Source organism: Coregonus clupeaformis, chromosome 7, assembly GCF_020615455.1.
Source record: "Coregonus clupeaformis isolate EN_2021a chromosome 7, ASM2061545v1, whole genome shotgun sequence".
Taxonomy (NCBI): Eukaryota; Metazoa; Chordata; class Actinopteri; order Salmoniformes; family Salmonidae; genus Coregonus; species Coregonus clupeaformis.
In genome coordinates, this window is record NC_059198.1 from 62,952,957 (window position 1) to 62,976,026 (window position 23,070).

Genomic DNA, 23,070 nt, shown 5'->3' on the forward strand with positions numbered 1-23,070 from the left:
TGGCGTCTCAAAATGGACAAACAGCACTATTGCCGCTTTTTTCTCATTTTTCAAGCGAAGGTCTTTTAAGGGAGCACACTCGTTTGGTTCGGCTAGCCGAGTTAGGCTAGGCGCCAGCCGAACTGAAGCATGCTGACGCCTTAAGCCGTCCGGCTCACACACACCAGGAACCTTCCTCTTAAGCTGTTCATCCTCTACTTAAAGGCTGTTATCACCCCCTTGAGAGGAGCCCTTTTCCATAGGCTATAACATGTTATCTCTCCCGCCCCAAGTCGAACCAAACGCAATGCTCGGTCCCTCTGGGTGACAGAGATACACCCTATCATAATGAATCTGCTACTCACTATGTTGATAGATTGCATTTTCCCGAGCATACTTTCAACCCACCTCAACAACTCATAGGGGTAAGACAAATCTACCTGCCACTTTGTTCTATAAATCCTGCACCTATTGGAAATCATCTTGCCTCATGTGACTATAGGCCTACCTATCCCCTCCCTTGGCCGTAAAACATGTGAGATTTGGTACCCTTTGGCACACACACAGGCAAGCACACATACAAAATCACACACACACACACTTGAATTTGAATGTGACAATCATTCATTGGCCATCTCTGTTTTGAAAACACTAGGGCGGCCCACCCAGAGCATTTGTCGGTCTCAGTAAAGTGAGAATAGCCTAAAATCTAGAATACCCCCTCTATCGCTTTAAAACGACATGTGGGAGGGGCGTGGTCAGAGACAAGAAGGGAGTGAGAACGCCTTGAACGTTGCACCGGTTTACAGCAACCCCTGACAGAACCATAGAGGATGCAAAGACATCACAGCTGCTATTTTACTCTGTAAATGGACTTCACTATCTTATTTTATTTATTTTTTCAAAAGAAAAATAATAGACTTTGGAGTTTGGAAGAGTCGATAGGATCTATATTCTCAACATTTTGCCTGGTCCCTTTGTGGAGCGGATCATAGCCTACTACAAGACAAGCCAACAGACAACGTTGTTGTGTGATGAACGCGCCCTTGTCTTGAACCTGGGGACCCCCTGAAACTGTCACGCGGATCAACGCTTTGTGAATGGGACGGATTTCACGGTGAGTTCTGCGTGGCCTATTCATGCGCTTTAAATTAGTTTCATTTTTTAAACTTCATTGTGGATATTTTATTCCTTCTTGATCATAGTGCATGCAGCTTACAAACAGACAGACAGAAGCGCAGATAGGGGGGACCACGGGGGGTGAATATTGGGAGGGGAGCCGCTTTTGTTATCATCAACCGGGCTACTTATTGTTCCCTCGTCAGTGATCCTCTGCGGTATTGAAACTAGCCTGAACTAGGGTCATTTCATGATTATCCTATTAACAGCTTAATTGGCCTACTTACACCCTTTCTATCGAGTGTAGCCTATTCCTCACATTACAAAGAACAGACCGTTGCAACACGCAGAGTTTTGGGCGCTGCCGGGTGCCTGTTTATTGAATGCAACAATGTTGCAGAAATGACCGTAGCCAGTAGAAATAGTTTCGTGTTACTTTGTTGCCTTTTCTGTAGCTGGGTTGTTGATAATTTGCTGTGTGTCTTGAAATCAATATAATAAGACTGTGTTTTAGGTTTTCTATTTGAATGCTCCTTTCAGTGGACTTATAGCGACTTTATATTCGACTGAAATTCATTTAGAAGTTGTGTAACTAAAGGAAATATGGTGCGACTCAATGTTTTTCTGAAGGCAAAATGAACAACATCGGTTGTATTGAAGGCAGTGGGGTTGTAGCTCCTGTAGAGGTTGTCTAGACGACAGGAGCATGATGACCAAAGTCTACGATGACGGTGACTCAGATGGAGACTCTGTTGGACTCCATCATACCCTGTCCAGAAACAACGTCATCTCCGATAGCCTACCTACCAATTGGTTGCACCAGAGCACTTTCTTAAAGAACATGCGTTTGAGAATGGGAGAAAATGCGTTTTTGCTAACTCACTCTGCAGCATTGGGAGAGTGAGTTAGGATCTCAGCCCAGAGAATTGATCATTAACCAACAGACATTAGATACAGTGGAACTGCTGGTGACAGAATGGACAAACTGACCCTGTTAAATCCAGAACTGTGCACACACACACACACTTTGTAGCAGACAGTTCACCTACTGTTTAGCCTCTCGTTGTGTGTGTGTGCGCGTGCATACGTACGTATGCGCTGGTACACTGGTCCATGTGCCTCCCATTTCCCCAAACCATTACCCTCCCAGCCAGAGAGACTGTTGACTTGGCAACCACATCTGTGTCACTGTCAGTGTCATGGCATCAGATCAGCTCATTGGCTGGAAGACCTCTACTGTTGTGTCCCAAATGGCACTACAGTGCAATACTTTTGACCAGGGCCCATAGGGATGTATATAGAGAATAGGGTGCCATTTGGGCCTCCTGTCATACTGGACCATGGGGTTGTGGTTATTAGGGCAAAATGTTTTCAAAATGTGCAACGGAAAATGAAACCAATTGTTTCTCATTGGACAAATTTAGGTAGTAGCCTACCCCCAGTTTCACTCAGGTTTCTTCCGTTTTGTTGAATCAAGAATATTGGCGGATAAATCAAATGTTTCAATTGTCATATTAAATGAATGGATCTTTTCATTTGTATGAGTCTGTTCCTGTGTGATAGCCGTAAACTGGTGTGTTCTGCCTTTCACCATGTACTGTGTTGTTGGGGGAGGGAGGGGGGTAAGGCCATGTCTTCCACCATGTACTGTGTTGTGGGGGAGGCCATGTCTTTCACCATGTACTGTGTTGTGGGAGATAAGGCCATGCATCCTGCTTTAAACTGAACTCTGTCTTAGAACGTGTGTGTGTGTGCATGCACATGTGTGTATGGGGGGGGGTTGACATTCCAGGAAATTCCAACATAAACTGTTATTTTCTCCTTGGAATGTCTCTGCGGACAGCAATAGTTAGCTGAATGATACTGAGTATGTGGTGAAGGGTTGTACCCTGTAGTTTGGTTGACTGATGTTGCGTTGCAAGTTCAACACTATTAGAAGTAGGTCTTTCAGCGACCGTGGACGCTTTGAAGTTGGAATGGATCCCATCTATTTGATTTTGTTTACCTCCTCTGATCCTGACTGTTTACTGGGGCAACTGTGAAAAACTGTTCTGACAGGCTTTATCCCAACTGGTACCCTATCCCCCATGATGCACTGCTTTAGACCCTGGCAGGGAATAGGGTGCTGTTTGGGACATCATCTGACCAAATAGTCCTGTCTGGCTCATGGCACACAGTTCCAAGGGTCTCTAACCAACTAACTAGGTCCATGAATTGTGCACAGGAGCCAACCTTTGAGCTCTGGTTCATTAGTTCACTGCTGCACAGCAAACTTTATATAACCCCTGTTATGTTGCCCCAACATCTACATTCCAAGGGGGTTTGGTGAGTCTCAAATGTCACTGTGTGAATACTGTGTTTGTTCCTGGGGCCCTTTTGTTTCAGGCCTGATCCAACATAATACTGTTGTGTGTGTGTGAGAGAGAGAGAGCATACTAGCGTGATAGTAGAGTTTGTGTTCACAAGCCAGAGGAAATGTTTATTCAGCAACCCCCTGCTATACAGGGTCGTAGGGACATCCAACTCTGACGTCACTCCATTGAAGTTGAATTTTAAAATGGTTACGTTAACAGATAGGGTTAGGTAAGATTTATGGTTGGGGTAAGGGTACGTGTTAAAGGGATACTTCAGGATTTTGGCAATGAAGAGTCAGATGAAGTCATGGATACCATTTTTATGTCTCCGCATCCAATATGAGTTAAAACTGCAATATGCAACGTTTTCGACGACCTGACCAAATTCTCATAGAAATGTGCGTTATAAATCTGTAATTCTCATTGAAAGCAAGCCTAAGAAGCGGTAAATCTGTTCTATGTACGTTATTTCTATTCATCCTGTTCTTAAGTTTTGTTTTTGCGTTTTGTACACAAGCTTCAAACAGCTGAAAATACAATGCTTTTGGCTATGGAGAAAATATTTTACAGTGGTTTAGATGCTACAATGATTCTCTACACCAGCGTTTCCCAAACTGTGTCCTGGGGACCCCAAGGGGTGCACATTTTGGTTTTTGCCCTAACACTATACAGCTGATTCAAATAATCAAAGCTTGATGATGAGTTGATTATTTGAATCAGCTTGTTTTGTCACAAACTGAAATTAGACTAACTATTATAATTTTTGAAACCAGGAAATGGCAGAGCGATTTCTGCATATTGCACCTTTTTTAAGAGGTCATTTTGTGAGCCAATGCTAACTAGCGTTAGCGCAATGACTGGAAGTCTATGGTACCTACTAGCATGCAAGCAGTTACCATAGACCAGTCATTGCTCTAACGCTAGTTAGCAACTTCCTTCAAACTGCACGCAGAGACATAAAAATGGTATCCACAAGTTCATCTGAAGTAAAAACCTGTCCCCATGTTCCTCAATGGAAAGAATGTGTACATGATGGGATCTGACAAAGTTCTGAAGTAGTATAATTATACAGTCCTTAACTCTCTCAGAATTATACAGTCCTCTACTCTCTCTCAGAATTATACAGTCCTCTACACTCTCTCAGAATTATACAGTCCTCTACTCTCTCGTAACTATACAGTCGTCTGCTCTCTCTTGTAACTATACAGTCGTCTACTCTCTCTCGTAATTCTACAGTCCTCTGCTCTCTCTGAACAGATGAGTGTCAACATTCTGATGCATCTAAAGGTACCAGTGAAAGGTCAGGAAGCATACAGGCAGAGGCATGCACACTCACAGTAGAGTTTAGAAGTACAGGACCACGTCATTAAAACCTTGTTGCTGCTGGTTGGTTTAGATTAGTGTGTGTTTATTTGGTTACAGTGTGGATTGAGGTGTGTGTGTGTGTGTGTGTGTGTGTCAGAGTTCATTTCTGTTGAGATGGGAAACTCCTACTCCCCCTGCCCTTCCTGTGGGCTCAGACCTTTATGCACTCATCACACACACACACTCCCCTGTACCGCCACAGTGTGTGTCAGCAGTAATTGCCATGTTGAGCTAACTGATGTCAGCGAACTTATCTCTCTCTAGTTAATTAGGAACATTCCTTTAGCGCTGTGCAGTGCAATGCAGAACACAGTTCCACAGCCATGGATGTGTTCCTCAGATGTTCACCAATTAGTCCAACCAATGAGGTCAAGTCCTTGGTCCAGCTGGTGAACTGGAAGGCCTAGCCTTGTGGTTTAAGAACTGAGGAACACAGTTTTAAGGAGGAAAACTTAACCACCACCATATCTTACCTCTGATAAAACCTCCAAGTGTATGATATAGATTGCTGAGAATTAGAATGCATTTTAATATTCCTTGAATGTTCCGGAGTTCCACTCTGTTCTAATCTCCTTCACCCTTACTGTGCCCACTCTCTTTAGGGTGTGTTGTAAGTGTTCTAAAAGCCATGGAGGGAGGTGCCCCCTCTGAAGGCCTCTGCCTGTTTACTTCTAGATGCCACACTCAGTACCATTGCATCACTCTGTGCAAGGGTTGCAAAGGGAGGGTATATTACTGGAAAATGTCGAAGTTTACCAGTAAACTGCCAGGATTTTATGTAATTTTTCACAAGACATCTAGTGGCCCTTTTGGATACTTCAGATTATAATAATATAATAATAATAATATGCCATTTAGCAGACGCTTTTATCCAAAGCGACTTACAGTCATGCGTGCATACATTTTTGTGTATGGGTGGTCCCGGGGATCGAACCCACTACCTTGGCATTACAAGCGCCGTGCTCTACCAGCTGAGCTACAGAGGACCACAGGTGTCTGTAATCATCTATGGCCCTCTGTGTGGCCATGTAAAATATATAAAATAATCAAAGATATAAGATTTTTTAAAAATAATAATAGAATGACAAAGCTGTAAAACATGATCCTAAATATAAACCATCAACTTAGTGAATATCAGTGGTATTTAATGAGGGTTTCAGCATGAAATATTTTTTAAACACGTTTATTTATTCTACTATATCAATATGTCTTGGTTGTAATTGTGTTGGCGTCAATCTGGTGGCAGTTGGGAAAAAGTAAATCGTTACAGTTGCAGAGTTAATTGAAAATTAATGCCTGTGATTGTGTATGTCAGATACATACGTGGCTCTTCAATCTCCTCCCCTGACCCCATTCCTCTCCTCTCTTCTCTTCTCCTCCCCTGACCCCATTCCTCTTCTCCTCCCCTGACCCCATTCCTCTTCTCCTCCCCTGACCCCATTCCTCTCTTCTCTTCTCCTCCCCTGACCCCATTCCTCTCTTCTCTTCTCCTCCCCTGACCCCATTCCTCTCTTCTCTTCTCCTCCCCTGACCCCATTCCTCTCTTCTCTTCTCCTCCCCTGACCCCATTCCTCTCTTCTCTTCTCCTCCCCTGACCCCATTCCTCTCTTCTCTTCTCCTCCCCTGACCCCATTCCTCTCTTCTCTTCTCCTCCCCTGACCCCATTCCCCTCTTCTCTTCTCCTCCCCTGACCCCATTCCTCTCTTCTCTTCTCCTCCCCTGACCCCATTCCTCTCTTCTCTTCTCCTCCCCTGACCCCATTCCTCTCTTCTCTTCTCCTCCCCTGACCCCCATTCCTCTCTTCTCTTCTCCTCCCCTGACCCCATCCCTCTCTTCTCTTCTCTTCTCCACCCCTGACCCATCCTTCTCTTCTCTTCTCCACCCCTGACCCCATCCCTCTCTTCTCTTCTCCACCCCTGACCCCATTCCTCTCTTCTCTTCTCCACCCCTGACCCCATTCTTCTCTTCTCTTCTCCTCCCCTGACCCCTTCCTCACTTCTCTTCTCTTCTCTCCTCCTCCCCCGACCCCATCCCTCTCTCCTCCTCCCCTGACCCCATTCCTCTCTTCTCTTCTCCTCCCCTGACCCCATTCCTCTCTTCTCTTCTCCTCCCCTGACCCCATTCCTCTCTTCTCTTCTCCTCCCCTGACCCCATTCCTCTCTTCTCTTCTCCTCCCCTGACCCCATTCCCCTCTTCTCTTCTCCTCCCCTGACCCCATCCCTCTCTTCTCTTCTCTTCTCTTCTCCTCCCCTGACCCCATCCCTCTCTTCTCTTCTCTTCTCCACCCCTGACCCCATCCCTCTCTTCTCTTCTCCACCCCTGACCCCATCCCTCTCTTCTCTTCTCTTCTCCACCCCTGACCCCATTCTTCTCTTCTCTTCTCCACCCCTGACCCCATTCCTCACTTCTCTTCTCTTCTCTCCTCCTCCCCTGACCCCATCCCTCTCTCCTCCTCCCCTGACCCCATTCCTCTCTTCTCTTCTCCTCCCCTGACCCCATTCCTCTCTTCTCTTCTCCTCCCCTGACCCCATTCCTCTCTTCACCTCCTCCACTCCATTCCTCTGTCATTGTTTTCCCTCCTCCTTGTGGTCTTTCGGAGCATTAGCCACCTGCAGTTCTTATCAGTGTTTTAAACAGCAGCACAGTAACAGGACAGAGGTCACAGCACATGGAGTCTACGTCCCAAATAGCACCCTATTCCCCGTTTAGTGCACTGCTTTTGACCGTACAAACAACACCTTTTGTAACAACAAGCCATAGTTGAACAAACTTGGTTTAGCTTTCAGGCTTATATTTTAAACCCATTCAGGATCGCCCCATAGGCTGCACTAGGGCCCATAGGGCTCTGGTCAAAAGTAGTGCACTATATAGGGAACAGGCTGCCATTTGAAACTCAACCATAAACTATAGAAAAATGTTTCTATAGTTTATGAGAGGAGAGAAGAGGAGAGAGCAGCATTCCAAAGAACACTCTGCCTCCCCTCTGTTCTCAGTGTGGGAGGTGTGACACGAGCATGCAATGCTGATGACCTCTCTCTCACACACACACACACACACACACACACACACATGTCAGGTGAGCGCTGATGGTGGGAGGTGATTGGTGTAGCAGCACTGTATGGTTTAACACTACGGCTTTCATTCACACCACAGGGTTGGTTCACACACTGCAGGGTTGGTTCACACATTTCAGGGTTCACAACACTCACCTCTGTGTGGGTCGATGTGTGAGGAGAGACAGCGGAGTAACCAGCTCACACTGTGATCCATATTTAGCCTGACTCTATATGCTCTGGACATCTGTCTAGCCAACAGAAAGGCCTGTTTTGTACATCATTACATAATTTAACCCAGACAGACTACAAAAAATTGTCAAAGACTCCAGCCACCCTAGTCATAGACTGTTCTCTCTGCTACCTCACGGCAAGCGGTACCGGAGCGCCAAGTCTATGTCCAAGAGGCTTCTAAACAGCTTCTACCCCCAAGCCATAAGACTCCTGAACATCTAATCAAATGGCTACCCGGACTATTTGCATTGCCCCCCCCACACCCCTCTTTTACGCTGCTGCTACTCTCTGTTTATTATCTATGCATAGTCACTTTAATAACTCTACCTACATGTACATAGTACCTCAATTACCTCGACTAACCGGTGCCCCCGCACATTGACTCGGTACCGGTACCCCCTGTATATAGCCTCGCTATTGTTATTTTTACTGCTGCTCTTTAATTATTTGTTACTTTTATTTCGTATTATTTTATATTGTATTTTTTTGTATATTTTTTTGTATTCTTTCTTAAAACTGCATTGTTGGTTAAGGGCTTGTAAGTAAGCATTTCACATTAAGGTCTACACCTGTTGTATTCAGCGCATGTGACAGGTGTAGGCCGTCATTGTAAATAAGAATTTGTTCTTAACTGACTTGCCTAGTTAAAGGTAAAATAAAAAATAAAAATACATTTGATTTGAAATATAGAACATCTATTTGGCTACCAATGATTCATCGCAAATGAGCATTTCTTGAAAGTGCAACATACTCCATTTGAATGACAGATCCTACTGTAAGTCATTGTTGTGCTGTGTGCATGGTCCCACCCTGTTGGTCTGTGACGGTCTGATGGAGAGATAATGGGATGTTTCTCTCTGATGTCTTTGGGCTGTTCCTTTTCTAAATGGGATGTTCAGCTCTGGTCATTGGCTGTATAGCACAACCCAGAGGCATACATTGAGTTTGGCCAGGTTTTTCGAACGGTTGCCATGTTAGCGCCTTTCTTCTCGATATTTTGGTGATGTCACAATGACCCGCTGTAAACAAGCAAAACAGAGCATCGAATTTCAGGACCTTTTTATTGATTAGCGTTCGGGATAATATGTATCCAAGCCGGTACTGTGTTGTGGTGTCAACTAATTGTATATCTGCTGTCACTGGACGTTTTTTGAAAACTATCAGAAATAAACCGCGCAACGCGGAAGAGTTATCGATGATCACTTAGCAGTGGCTACAGAGCCTTGTCACTTGGCTACAGAGGAGAAAGTGGCGCTCTCAGAACATTCAGACAGAAACCTCTCTAGGTACATGTATATGACTCTGGCACTGCCCAGCAGCCTGCTGAGTTACTTGGTGCAGTAAAGAACGACATCTAGCAGAGACCAATGGTCTGGTGAATTACCGGGACTAGTGGCAGATCTCTGAATGGTGTAATATAACACAGGCCACTGATGATGTCTGGGAACTATCCAATGTCATCAATAGTCTAGCTAGAGGACTCTACTGTAAAGGTTTGAAGAAGGCTATTCTAGTCTGTTCTTATTCCCAGGTCTTATGTATGTCCAACAGAAAGCCCAACAGTCTGGGGAATGACTGGGATAAGAGGCAGATCTCTGAAGAAACCCAGTCTAGAACAAGCCTGCCTATATCCAGGTCTAGTGGATTGGGCCATATGTGACCCGCTCCCCTCCCCCCCAGGCCCTCAGGTCATCCTTTCATCACTCCATACAAGTCAGTAGTTTTTATTGGCTCCAGACTGACTGTCCAGACTGACTGAGTGCCACTGCCCAGCTTCGGCCACCTTCTCTGGGGTTGGATGGGCTGCATGGTGGGGGAGGGTGATACACACTGGAGGGATTGATCATCAGGGAAGTGTCAAGTAGTGTTAATACTCAATTAGGGAAATGGTATGTAGGAGTCATGTTTATGAATGGTGTGTGACTGTGGGAGTGTATTGAAAGGAAGTGAATAATGATGTCAGTCGTGAAATCCAGGAGGCTGTATAGAAAGGTCAATAAATTGCCTCTAGAACTGAGCTGGGGTGTTAGTACTGTAGAGTTCTGTAATCTGAAGGGTCAGTAAACTGCCTCTAGAACTGAGCTGGGGTGTTAGTACTGTAGAGTTCTGTAATCTGAAGGGTCAGTGAATTCCCTCTAGAACTGAGCTGGGGTGTTAGTACTGTAGAGTTCTGTAATCTGAAGGGTCAGTACACTGCCTCTAGAACTGAGCTGGGGTGTTCTGTAATCTGAAGGGTCAGTACACTGCCTCTAGAACTGAGCTGGGGTGTTAGTACTGTAGAGTTCTGTAATCTGAAGAAGTGGATGAGGTATTCAGTAGAGAGGCCTGTAAAACGTAATGCACAGTGTTATTTATGAATGGAGATTTGTGAATGTTTCTCCTCATAACTCACAGTTTACAGCTCCCACAGTGACTGTTACTGCTGTCATTTCCTCAGAGTGGGTGTGTGGGACGGGATAACTTCTCTTAGTAACTACAGTACAACTCAACAGCGTTGCCTTTTCAACTCAATCAAGTCAAGTGTATGTGTGTGTGTGTGTGTGTGTGTGTTGCCTCTAATTCACTCTGATTCAAGTAGAGCGAATCTGTCTCTTCAGAGGAAACCGAGAGTTAAAGCCTTGTGGAACCACTTATTGCCCTTTCACATGATGCCTTAGCCCTGAACACACTCTCTTCCCATAATGTTTGGTCGTATTAAACCAGAAATATACCACAGTCAGATTTAGAATCCTCCTCAGACCTATACGTTGATCATTCTGTGGTGTAACCTATAAACACTTAGCTAACATTTAGGGTGTACATCCCCAAATGGCACCCTATTCCCTATCTAGGGAAGTGCTCTGGTCAAAAGAAGTGCACTACATGGGGAATAGGGTGCCATTTGGGAAGCAGCCGAAGTTAACATGGCATTTCCATGGCGTTCCCAGGGTAGGAATACTGTTTGGAAAACCCTCTGGAATTCCAGAATATGTCTTCCTGACCAGATGTCACATGATGAGGATAAGAGGAACATATCTAGAGACGGTTTGGAATGGCTCCCTGTGTGTGTGCGCGCGTCCATGCATCCGCCTGGGCGTGCAAGTGTCTTTGCACGTCCGCCGTGTGTGTGTTGAATGTCAGCTCATCAGTATGCATGGTTCATCTTTCTGACATGCTCCTAGCTCAGGCCCCATAATTCACTTCTGGGTCAAAGGTCAGGGTCGGGCTGAGTGTGTGGGAGGAAGGGTGGTTTAGTGGGAATGCGTGTCTCTCTCTCTCTCTCTCTCTCTCTACCCCCCTCCATCCTTTTCGATCTTTCTTTCTCATTGCCTCTCTCTTTCTTTCTTTCTTTCTCTGAACATAACCTGAATATCTCTCTCTCTCGCTCTCACATATATATATATATATATAAGAACAAATTCTTATTTACAATGACGGCCTACACCGGCCAAACCCGGACGATGCTGGGCCAATTGTGTGCCACCCAATCACGGCCCAATCACGGCCGGTTGTGATACAGCCTGGAATCGAACCAGGGGGTCTGTAGTGACGCCTCAAGCACTGAGATGCAGTGCCTTAGACCACTGCGCCACTCGGGAGCCCCCGAATGTCTGTCTCTCTCTCGCTCTGTCTCTCGCTCTCTCTCTCTCTCTCTCTCTCAACATAGTCTGTATGTTGCAAACCATATTTTACTATGAGATATTCAAGTATTTAAATCCCATAGGGGATTATGACTACTTTAGTACAGTGGAGACATAGAATATTTCAATCTATGAATGTACATTAAAGTGCAGACAGAGACCCCAGCTGTTTCCCTTATCTGTGCTGTGTTCTGGCCGACGTGATATGGATGTTGGATTTTGTCAAAGAGCGCGCGCGTGTGTGTGTGTGTGTTGTGAAAGTGTTTAAAGTCAATCCCCCAGCAGTGACCCCAGAGTTCCCACGGTCACTCACCAGCAGCCTTCTCATGCTCACACACAAACACACACACACACACACACACACACTGTAACATTCACACAGCCACATGGCTATTATACTGTTGGCTACAACAGACCAGGCCTCTGAGTCACGTGATAAAACTGTTAGAGACGTCTGTGTGTGTGTGTCTGTGTTACATGAGAAAGAGCAGCAGAGGTCACTGGCTTGGGGCTGGTTAATGTACCAGGGTCTGGTGGTTAATGTACCCACATTTGAAGTGAAAGTAAAGTGGTCTTGGTCTTTGCAAATTGTGGTTTATAACCCTTTCGCAAAAGTTTATTATAGATTGACATTTGCTTATGAATGATTTGCCTTCCCTTGCTAGTAGTAGCTAGCTGGCAGCCCGACTAGCTAGCTTTAGCCTGTCTAAAAACATAGCAAGCTAGCTAGCCTTTTTAGCTTCCCACATCTCCATGTGAAATAATGATTTATAATGACAAAATATGCCCAGGTAAATATTTTTATACTTTCCGGTGTAACCTAAAACATTATCCCAGTTTGATATGCTGCCTGTGTATTAATTCCCATATCAACTAAAAATAGAACGTCATCATGTTTTGGTCACAGAGAAAAAAGCACTTGTCTAGCTAGTTGGCTACAGCAAGTTCTACCATTTCACAATAGCCTGGAATGACTAGTTATTACTTCTAAACAAAATACCTTTTAGGGTGGATTCTTGTTGTTTGGTTTACAGTTTGAACAGTCGCTGAGATTATATTTGATTATCAATGCAAAATAGGCTACTTTGATGAATAGCCTATATACAGTGGGGGAAAAAAGTATTTAGTCAGCCACCAATTGTGCAAGTTCTCCCACTTAAAAAGATGAGAGAGGCCTGTAATTTTCATCATAGGTACACGTCAACTATGACAGACAAATTGAGAAAAAAAAATCCAGAAAATCACATTGTAGGATTTTTAATGAATTTATTTGCAAATCATGGTGGAAAATAAGTATTTGGTCACCTACAAACAAGCAAGATATCTGGCTCTCACAGACCTGTAACTTCTTCTTTAAGAGGCTCCTCTGTCCTCCACTCGTTACCTGTATTAATGGCACCTGTTTGAACTTGTTATCAGTATAAAAGACACCTGTCCACAACCTCAAACAGTCACACTCCAAACTCCACTATGGCCAAGACCAAAGAGCTGTCAAAGGACACCAGAAACAAAATTGTAGACCTGCACCAGGCTGGGAAGACTGAATCTGCAATGGGTAAGCAGCTTGGTTTGAAGAAATCAACTGTGGGAGCAATTATTAGGAAATGGAAGACATACAAGACCACTGATAATCTCCCTCGATCTGGGGCTCCACGCAAGATCTCACCCCGTGGGGTCAAAATGATCACAAGAACGGTGAGCAAAAATCCCAGAACCACACGGGGGGACCTAGTGAATGACCTGCTGGGACCAAAGTAACAAAGCCTACCATCAGTAACACACTATGCCGCCAGGGACTCAAATCCTGCAGTGCCAGACGTGTCCCCCTGCTTAACCCAGTACATGTCCAGGCCCGTCTGAAGTTTGCTAGAGTGCATTTGGATGATCCAGAAGAGGATTGGGAGAATGTCATATGGTCAGATGAAACCAAAATATAACTTTTTGGTAAAAACTAAACTCGTCGTGTTTGGAGGACAAAGAATGCTGAGTTGCATCCAAAGAACACCATACCTACTGTGAAGCATGGGGGTGGAAACATCATGCTTTGGGGCTGTTTTTCTGCAAAGGGACCAGGACGACTGATCCGTGTAAAGGAAAGAATGAATGGGGCCATGTATCGTGAGATTTTGAGTGAAAACCTCCTTCCATCAGCAAGGGCATTGAAGATGAAACGTGGCTGGGTCTTTCAGCATGACAATGATCCCAAACACACCGCCCGGGCAACGAAGGAGTGGCTTCATAAGAAGCATTTCAAGGTCCTGGAGTGGCCAAGCCAGTCTCCAGATCTCAACCCCATAGAAAATCTTTGGAGGGAGTTGAAAGTCCGTGTTGCCCAGCGACAGCCCCAAAACATCACTGCTCTAGAGGAGATCTGCATGGAGGAATGGGCCAAAATACCAGCAACAGTGTGTGAAAACCTTGTGAAGACTTACAGAAAACGTTTGACCTGTGTCATTGCCAACAAAAGGTATATAACAAAGTATTGAGAAACTTTTGTTATTAACCAAATACTTACTTATTTTCCACCATAATTTGCAAATAAATTCATTAAAAATCCTACAATGTGATTTTCTGGCATTTTTTTTCTCATTTTGTCTGTCATAGTTGACGTGTACCTATGATGATAAATTACAGGCCTCTCTCATCTTTTTAAGTGGGAGAACTTGCACAATTGGTGGCTGACTAAATACTTTTTTCCCCCACTGTATCCTATAGATCAGATCAAGGAACCAAGCGACAACACTGTCCCCACACCGCGGAAGGATTGATAGGGCGTGTCTCAATTTTCAGGAAGTAAAAAAAAATATGTTGAATGCCGGAGCGTATTACAAGGAGCCGCCCCTTTTTGTGATGAAAAACGAAAATTGCAATACTACGAATCTTGAGTCTGCGTAGAGCTTGTAGTAAGCTTAACACCTGGGTCCCCATGTCGGGTGCCACTGAGGCAGCGTGTGCTTGAGGCCAGAGGAGTAGAGAGAGCGAGAGAAAGAGGGAGAGCGGGAGCAGAGAGAGAGGGAGGGAGAGAGGGAGGGCTTGCTTAGTTGCTTTCCATTGGACTACTACATCTTTCATGTACTGGTTGTTGTCCTCAGATCATGCCACCCTGAAGCAGTGTCTCATAAATATACAGCTCTCTTTGTCTGGCATGCTTTGATTTATTCCTGCTTCCATTTTCTCTCCATACAAACATGTCAGTGGAGGATGCTGGGTAACAACAAACATGTTTGGGTATGTATCCGCTGTAGCCCCTGTGTTTGTGTGTTTTAGACCGGCCTATCAGCAGACACATCACACATGTCATAGAAACACAAACAGACTTTTATTTACTCACTACAGCTAGATGGATGTTCTTCCCATAACATGGGATTGGTGTTATTAGATCAAGCTATTTGGCTGACAACATATGTGCAGTCGGTGTCATACTGGTTTTCTTTGACATCAGGAAACTACTGATATACTTTCACTATATTAGTCAGGATTTTTAACATACTATGCGGTGTGTACCAAGAAAAGCAAGTCAAGGCGAAGTGGGTATCTGTTCAAATGTATTACTTGTGGTGAATATCATAGCGCAGTGTTTCTCAGTCTTTTCGAAACCAGGGACCGGCAACATATGGCTTTTCCCTCCTCAGAGGACCGCTTGTAAGAAAGAGGACATTGGGTGTAGATCAGGAAGAGGACATCGGGTGTTGCTAGCATGCGTGCAAGGCTTTTTTGGTGAAGGCTGATGCCTTCTGCAGCGCACACACACTTGATGCCTCTGCAGCCCTCAGACATTCAAACAGACAGGAAGTAGGGTCGTCCGCTTGCCTTGCAGGGGGGTGTTTTGGTAAACACGGAGACAGAAGCAGCAGGAGTGTTGTTGCCGTGGAGACAGCAGCAGGTGAGGGCATTATAAACAGGAAGTGGATTGAGGCTGTGCCTCAGCTGGCAGTTAGGGGGCGGAGCCTCAGAGAGAGAGAACGAGGTGGAAGGCTCTGCTGGGCTGCACACTGCTGCCTGCTACCAGGAAACCGCCGCAGTCTAAATCTGTGGCTTCTCCCCCACCACCTATACTAAAACAGAAAACTGAGACTTTATAAATATGTTATGAGAGCAGAGCTAGGAGGGGAGAGATCTGGAAGGAGGGAGGTGTAAAGCATTTGGTAGTGTGACTGTGGAGCAAACAAAGGACAAGGCAGCAGCATGATCAGATCAGATCACATCAGATCAGACCAGATCAACACAGGGATTGGCAGTGGAGCAGGTAAGCACATGGGTTGAAGCAGTATTTGAGTGTGTAATAATTTGTGTACTATATAGGTCTGTGTGTGGTACAAATATTGATTTTAAGGACCCTTATTAGGGTGTGTTTTTAGCATTGCATGTGGCATAATTTTCATGTGTGACTATCTTTCCTGTTTTGATTTTCACGTTTCACTGAAGCAATGCAGCTCTTTCTATTAGCCAACCTGTTTTCTATTGCACTGCTCCTCTCCTTCAGCTCAGCACCTGAGGTAACTATAGCAGCCTGGGGTGACTATAGCAGCAGCCTGGGGTGACTATAGCAGCAGCCTGGGGTGACTATAGCAGCAGCCTGGGGTGACTATAGCAGTAGCCTGGGGTAACTATAGCAGCCTGGGGTGACTAGCAGCCTGGGGTGACTATAGCAGCCTGGGGTGACTAGCAGCCTGAGGTAACTATAGCAGCCTGGGGTGACTATAGCAGCAGCCTGGGGTGACTATAGCAGCAGCCTGGGGTGACTATAGCAGCCTGGGGTGACTATAGCAGCAGCCTGGGGTGACTATAGCAGCAGCCTGGGGTAACTATAGCAGCAGCCTGGGGTGACTATAGCAGCAGCCTGGGGTGACTATAGCAGCAGCCTGGGGTGACTATAGCAGCAGCCTGGGGTGACTATAGCAGCAGCCTGGGGTGACTATAGCAGCAGCCTGGGGTGACTATAGCAGCAGCCTGGGGTAACTATAGCAGCAGCCTGGGGTGACTATAGCAGCCGCCAGGGGTGACTATAGGGGTGAGGTCAGTGCAGTAGAATAGTCTGGTCTGGACACTGCAGGTCATAACAGTAATGCAGTAATGTAGTGTGTTGTCAGGTCAGCTGCCTGTCAGGACTCATCTCTCTCTCCTGGAGGAATGCTCTGAGCGCACACACACACACACACACACACACACACACTCCTACTGCATCATCTGCCTTCCCTAGCTGAAGGGCCTAGTTCTGTCTGTTCACTAAAAGCAGCATGGCCTCAATATTAGCCTGTTCCTGTCTGTTCCCTCCGGTCAAGGCTATTTCTCACTGGTTACACCAGTCTAAAAGATTACAAGGACAGTTTCATGTTTTGAAGTAAAAGTAGAGATCTTTTATTTTTCCCCCTCTGGTCGAGGTTATTTTTCACAGTTTACATTACATTATGCGACTGTTGTGTCTAAAACGATTTCAAGGACAAGGACATTTTCAATGTCAAAATGGAGCATTTGGCTTGTTCCACCGTTATGTAGTATTAGAAGTCCACTGGCAACAGTTTGTCTCTTTCTCTCTGTGTTCATATAGGACTGGTCTGTGGTTTAACAGTTTGGCTCTCTCTCTGTGTTCATATAGGACTGTGGTCTGGTGTTTTGAACCTAAATTGCAATGCATGGTGGCAGTATAATCTTCACTTTAAAAAACCCATGGATGTGTGCCAAATTGCACCATTTACCCTATAATAGTACACTGCTTTTGAGCAGAGCCCTATGGGCCCTGGTCTAAAGTAGTGCACTATGTAGGGAATAGGGTGCCATTTGGACCACATTTCATGTCACATTTAGATGCCAGAGCGGTATTAGTTATCATTCCAGGGTTGAACCATGAATGCTCATGCTTCCTGTAATTAGACAGATGTTTTAGGCTCTTAGATTCTTAGACGGTTATTGGTTTAATGGGAGTTTACATTTGTGATGGCTGTGAAACGTTCTTTTAAACATAAAATCTGAGATAGTTACGGCTCTTGTTCGATGGTCATTTCACTGCAATAAATAATGTTAAAGGCACAATATAGGATACGGACTGCTGTTCTTTTAAAGGTACAATCTAGGATATGTACTGTTGTTTACATTGTTATTTCACTGCAAAATGAAGATTAAACTACAGATGAATGAGTTAGTAGCCTAAACTATCCTCCAGGACTCTGGATTCTGTTCCTCTGCAGCACGGCTATCAGTATTACTGATTTGAAGTCTCTTTGTTTGTGTTCCTGTCCGTCTGACTGACACGGAGGGACCTCTCTCTGGCACCTGGGGGTGCAGCAGGAGACTGGACTGTACCACTGGTCCATTATAAAGGGGTGTTTGGGATGCATCAGGAGACTGGACTGGACCACTGGTCTATGATAGAGGGGTGTCAGATCTGAGCTTGTTTTTATCTAAAACACGTTGTTATTCACTCGTTTCAGAGAAATTATACGATGACATGGCAGGTTTTGTCATGATCACATCTCTAATGTTTCCCCTCTTTTTCTTTTCAGATTGAGCCACCCTGGAACTGAAGACAAGGGTTATTTTTTCTGGGGACTGCAATGAGTGTGACACGGACTGACTTGGATTGGTATCTAACTTGAAGACTTCCCAAACACTTCTGTCTTTGAATTCCTTACAAAGAGAGAGATCTGTCCTGCTGGACTACTGGGCTACTGAGGTGTGTGTGACCTCAACCAGCCACCATGCCCATCCTAAAGCAGCTGGTATCTGGTTCGTCCCACACCAAACAGCGCCGCTCCCGTATGGACCTGACCCGGGAGATGATCAGCGCTCCCCTGGGGGACTTCCGCCACACCATGCACGTGGGGCGCAGCGGGGACGCCTTCGGGGACACCTCTTTCCTCTCCACCCACTCTGGGGAGGCCCCCCACCAGGCTGAACCCGAGGCCCATCCCCACTCCCCCCGCCCGGGGCTTTTATCCAGAACCTTCCGCAGCAGCAAGCGCTCCCAGTCCGTCACCAGAGTGGACCAGAGAGACTGCTCGCTAGCGCCACCCGGTGGCTCGCCCACCTTCGTGAAGAACGCTATGTCGCTCCCCTTCCTCAATGATGAAAACGGTGACCATGTTGATGGAGGACACAGGGTGCCTAAGAGCCTCTCGTCCAGCCCACTGAAACAGCTACATGAGCAAGATGGAGGTGGTGGTACCAGGCCATCTAACGGGGCCGCTGCTGGGGCCCGCTCTCTGGAGCTGGATGAGAGGAGCTTTGGGGAGCTTACTGACCTGCCCAGCCCCAGCCGCGGGTACTACGGAGGGGGGATGAAGCATGCGGTGTCGGTAATGTCGTTCCACATCGACCTGGGGCCCTCCATGTTGGGGGACATCCTGGGGGTGATGGAGAAGGAGGAGGATGATCTGGGATACGAGGAGGGGAAGAGCAGTGAGGGACGGGCCTCTCCTACACTACTCCTGGGGAGGGAGGTGGGAGGAGAGGAGGAGGAGGGAGAGGACGGGGTGGAGGTGGGAGGAGAGGAAGAGGAGGTGGGGGTGGGAGAAGAAGAGGAAGCTGAGCTACTGCTACTGCAGCTGCAGGAGGAGGAGGTCCCTGTACCTGTGAGTCCAACCAGCTCGGTAGAACCTGAGGTGGGAGAGGACGAGGGGGCACCCTACACCCCAGAGCCCCACCCTAAACACCTGCAGCACCAATTAGATACCTGCTCTGTGTCCAGCTCCGCCTCTACCTCTGGCTCCGCCCACATGGTGCAGGAGAAACCAGCCGGCCAGCTCCACGTGGGGGATACGGACAGCGCCACTTTCAGCGCCCCACCTGAGGAGGAAGAGGAGGTGGGAAAGTTTTCTTCCTTCTTGGAGGACGAGGATGATGAGATCCGTGTATGAAACGAGATGTACAAGCTCAAACCATATACGGAGCAGATAAGTGTGGATTAATATAGATGGATAGATTCTATACTGGGTGGATATGGATGAGTACAGATGGATAGATTCTATACTAGGTGGATATGGATGAATACAGATAGATTCTATAGTGGGTGGATATGGATTACAGATGGATAGATTCTATAATGGGTGGATATGGATAAGTACAGTACAAAGTCAAGTCTATAAAGCCTCATATCACAACAGAGACGTACAGACTGGATGGCTTACAGGATGGTATGGATGACGTGTTGAGTTGATAATGAATGAATGAATAAATGAATTAATTACTACTGTGGATGAAACTCTACTCTATAAAGCCCCATACTATGACAGAGATGTACAGTCTATACTGGGTGGATATGGATCACAGTGCAGTAGCAGTACCTCCTCTGGTAGTGTGGATGACGTGTTGATACAACAATAAACTAATACTGTGTATCAAACTCTACTCTATGTATAGTCTGGGTGGTCTGGATAGGAGAGTTCTAGTACAGCACCTCTTCTGATTGTCTGGACGACATGTTGAATTAAATAGAAAACAACCGTCTACTGCTCCCTCTGTGCTTCCTGTGAGAATACAAACATCTGGACATAGAGACATGTGGACTGGGATCTGTGGACTGGGATCTGTGGACTGGGATCCTTGGACTGGGATCTTGCTTCAGGGAGAAAGGGAAAGACAGTCTGTAGGACACTGGCTCCTTCTGGATGAATACAAACACCATCTGTTACATACAGAACAGCTTGCTAACTTCTCCCACGCATACACACACCACATTACAGCAACTCACTCTGTCTGTCTGTACACTGAGAGAACTGACATGGAAGAGCAGTCGAAGTGTGAAAACTTATGAATTTAGGAGACACACTTAAGAAAAGAAAATAACATTTGATAAATAACAAAAAAACACTGTCTTGACTTTATTAAGCCTCTGTCCAGTACTATTCACTTGCCTTACATGTGTCATAATAATATGGGATTTTCTTAATTGATCATTTGTGCCATTTTATGTGATTTAGCTCCTCTCTTGTTCTGTGCTCCTCACTGCCTGTTATGTGAAACAGTGTTGGTGTAATCAAGTGGTCTGGCCGGAACAGAGAGCTACTGTTACTGCGGTGATGGGGACCTGGCTGCCTGTCTGTCACAATAAAAGGCTTGTGTTGTGTGTATCACTCCACCAGCTGTGATGAGGCTTTGTCCATGCTAGAGCCTGCTAGAGAATCGTGTCTAGAGCCTGCTAGCTATAACATCGTGACTAGAGCCTGCTAGCTATAACATCTTGCCTAGAGCCTGCTATCTATAACATTGTGACTAGAGCCTGCTAGCTATAACATTGTGACTAGAAACTGCTAGCTATAACATTGTGACTAGAGCCTGCTAGCTATAACATCGTGACTAGAGCCTGCTAGCTATAACGTCTTGACTAGAGCCTGCTAGCTATAACGTCTTGACTAGAGCCTGATAGCTATAACGTCTTGACTAGAGCCTGCTAGCTATAACGTCTTGACTAGAGCCTGCTAGCTATAACGTCTTGACTAGAGCCTGCTAGCTATAACATCTTGACTCTCAGAACGATAGATAATCTATTTAGTTCATTGTTACATCAACACCAGTTCTGTTTCAGATTCTAACTGACACATTTCCCTCACGTTATCAGTGACATGTTACACACATTCATTACTGTGACATGATACTACACAAGTCACCTATTTGTCGGTTGGTATTTGTGCCTCAACCCCGTCATTTCCTGTAATAAAGTGGACTGTATAACATGGGCCGGAGGAGCTGTTTACCTAGCGTTGAGAGTTAGCCTTAACTCTCTCTGCCTGATGCTGTTGGTAAACTAGCATTAGGAGGGTCATAAAGCAGACAGATGGAAGCATAGGACCTGTGGTGATTATAAAACACTGGTTACAGCAGGACGTTTAGAGTGGAGAGAAGTGTGTGTGTACACCAAACTGAAGAGGGGAGGTGTGTGTGTGTGTGTGTGTGTGTTTCTCTTTCTCCACCTGCAGATCAGGTTAGATCAGTTTAGATCGTGTTAGATCAGGTTAGATCAGTTTAGATCGTGTTAGATCAGGATAGATCAGGTTCGGATGCAAATTCTCTGATTCTATTTGCCCATAATTTTTCCATAGTTCTCTAAAATGAAAATCCTTTTGCAAGTGTGTGTCAGTCAGGTTCTGCAATCATGTCAGAGCAAACAGGCTACAGAGTGTCTGATAATAACAGCTAACCACTTCCTTCCTTCCTTCCCCACTTAAAAAAGAGAGTTAGAAACTGTTCAGAGCTGCAGTAGTCTAGTGCACCTGGCTTGACTCCATGAACATGTCGTCTGCCTCCCAAATGGCACCCTATTCCTTATGGGTCCTGGTCCAAAGTAGTGCACTATATAGGGAATAGGGTGCCATTTGGGACACAGATTTCACTCACCTCTAGTGCCCTCACCAGGACAGTCCAGCTGTCTCACTGTTAAACTGGGACATTAGTGTTCATTAGGGCACAGCATAGCAAAATATGTGTTAATGAAAGATGTGTATAAATATGCGTGTCTGGCCTCAGAAAAGCATTATTGAAAAAGAAGACTGGTTCACAGGTATCTGTACAGGGATGCATTAAGATGGTTGACTGTTCCTTTTATAAAGTAGATGAGATTTGTCATTTTTCTAGTGTGGGCAGCAGTGACTGAATATGCCAGTGAACAGATGTTATTCCAGGTATCTTTTAATAGTGACGTGTATATTAATTCTCAGTCATAACTGAGGCTGCGTCCGAAATTGCACCCTATTCCCTATATAGTGCACTAGTGACCAGAAGTAGTGCCCTGTAAAGGGAATTGGGTGTCATTTGGGACGCAGCCTCAGTTATGACTGAGAATTAATATACACGTCACTATTAAAAGATACCTGGAATATTCATGTCAGTCTGGTTGACGAGGCTATATTCACCGTTCTTTCTCCACTTTAACACTAACAGTCAAATATTCACAATTACCCACGTTTAGAATCATGAGAGGCTGCAATGAAAGCAACATGGAGGATTCTGTTGCTATTTCCTACGTATGTTTGTGTTGAAGCTGTATAAAATCTCCGGCTATTCTTTCTCTTTACTGTCTTTGTGTAAGTATAATGTATACACACTCTCCTCCTTACTCTCCCAAATAACTGCTATATTTTGTAATAAAATAAAAGCTGGCCATCTTTACCCACCCGTCTGGTATGTTTTAGAGTCATGTTGCTGTGTTTGCTTCCTGCCATTTGAAAAGATGACATACTGTTCTCACATGCCCTGTTTTTAAGCAGATGCTTACGGGATGAAAGAATATGTTCTAAAAAAAAGGTCAACAAAGTCTCTAAGGCTGTGTTTACACAGGCAGCCCACTGCCTCACTGTCTCACTGGGGGAGGCCCAGAGGGTGGAGGACCAGAGGGTGGAGGACAGGGGGAGGAGG

At 45.5% G+C, this 23,070-nt stretch overlaps 1 protein-coding gene and 1 long non-coding RNA gene across 4 annotated transcripts; both read left to right on the top strand.

The window, feature by feature from the left end:
* The first annotated feature begins 783 nt into the window (after positions 1-783).
* On the top strand, positions 784-22,824 carry LOC121555363 (cdc42 effector protein 4). 2 transcript variants are annotated; one of them, XM_041869194.2, is made up of 2 exons: positions 784-1,096; positions 18,225-22,824. In XM_041869194.2, exon 2 carries the CDS (start codon positions 18,420-18,422, stop codon positions 19,575-19,577), a length of 1,158 nt encoding a protein of 385 aa, XP_041725128.2. In that variant the 5' UTR covers positions 784-1,096; positions 18,225-18,419; the 3' UTR covers positions 19,578-22,824. The 2 variants fall into 2 exon arrangements, with proteins under 2 accessions (XP_041725128.2, XP_041725129.2); XM_041869195.2 differs by lacking the exon at positions 784-1,096 and adding an exon at positions 15,718-15,970.
* Positions 4,883-22,824, top strand: LOC121555364. Of its 2 annotated transcripts, none has more exons than XR_005997893.1 (2): positions 4,883-4,901; positions 21,592-22,824. It is a non-coding gene; the product is annotated as an uncharacterized LOC121555364 (long non-coding RNA). The 2 variants fall into 2 exon arrangements; XR_005997892.1 differs by having other exon boundaries at positions 4,883-4,897.
* Positions 22,825-23,070: the final 246 nt, after the last annotated feature.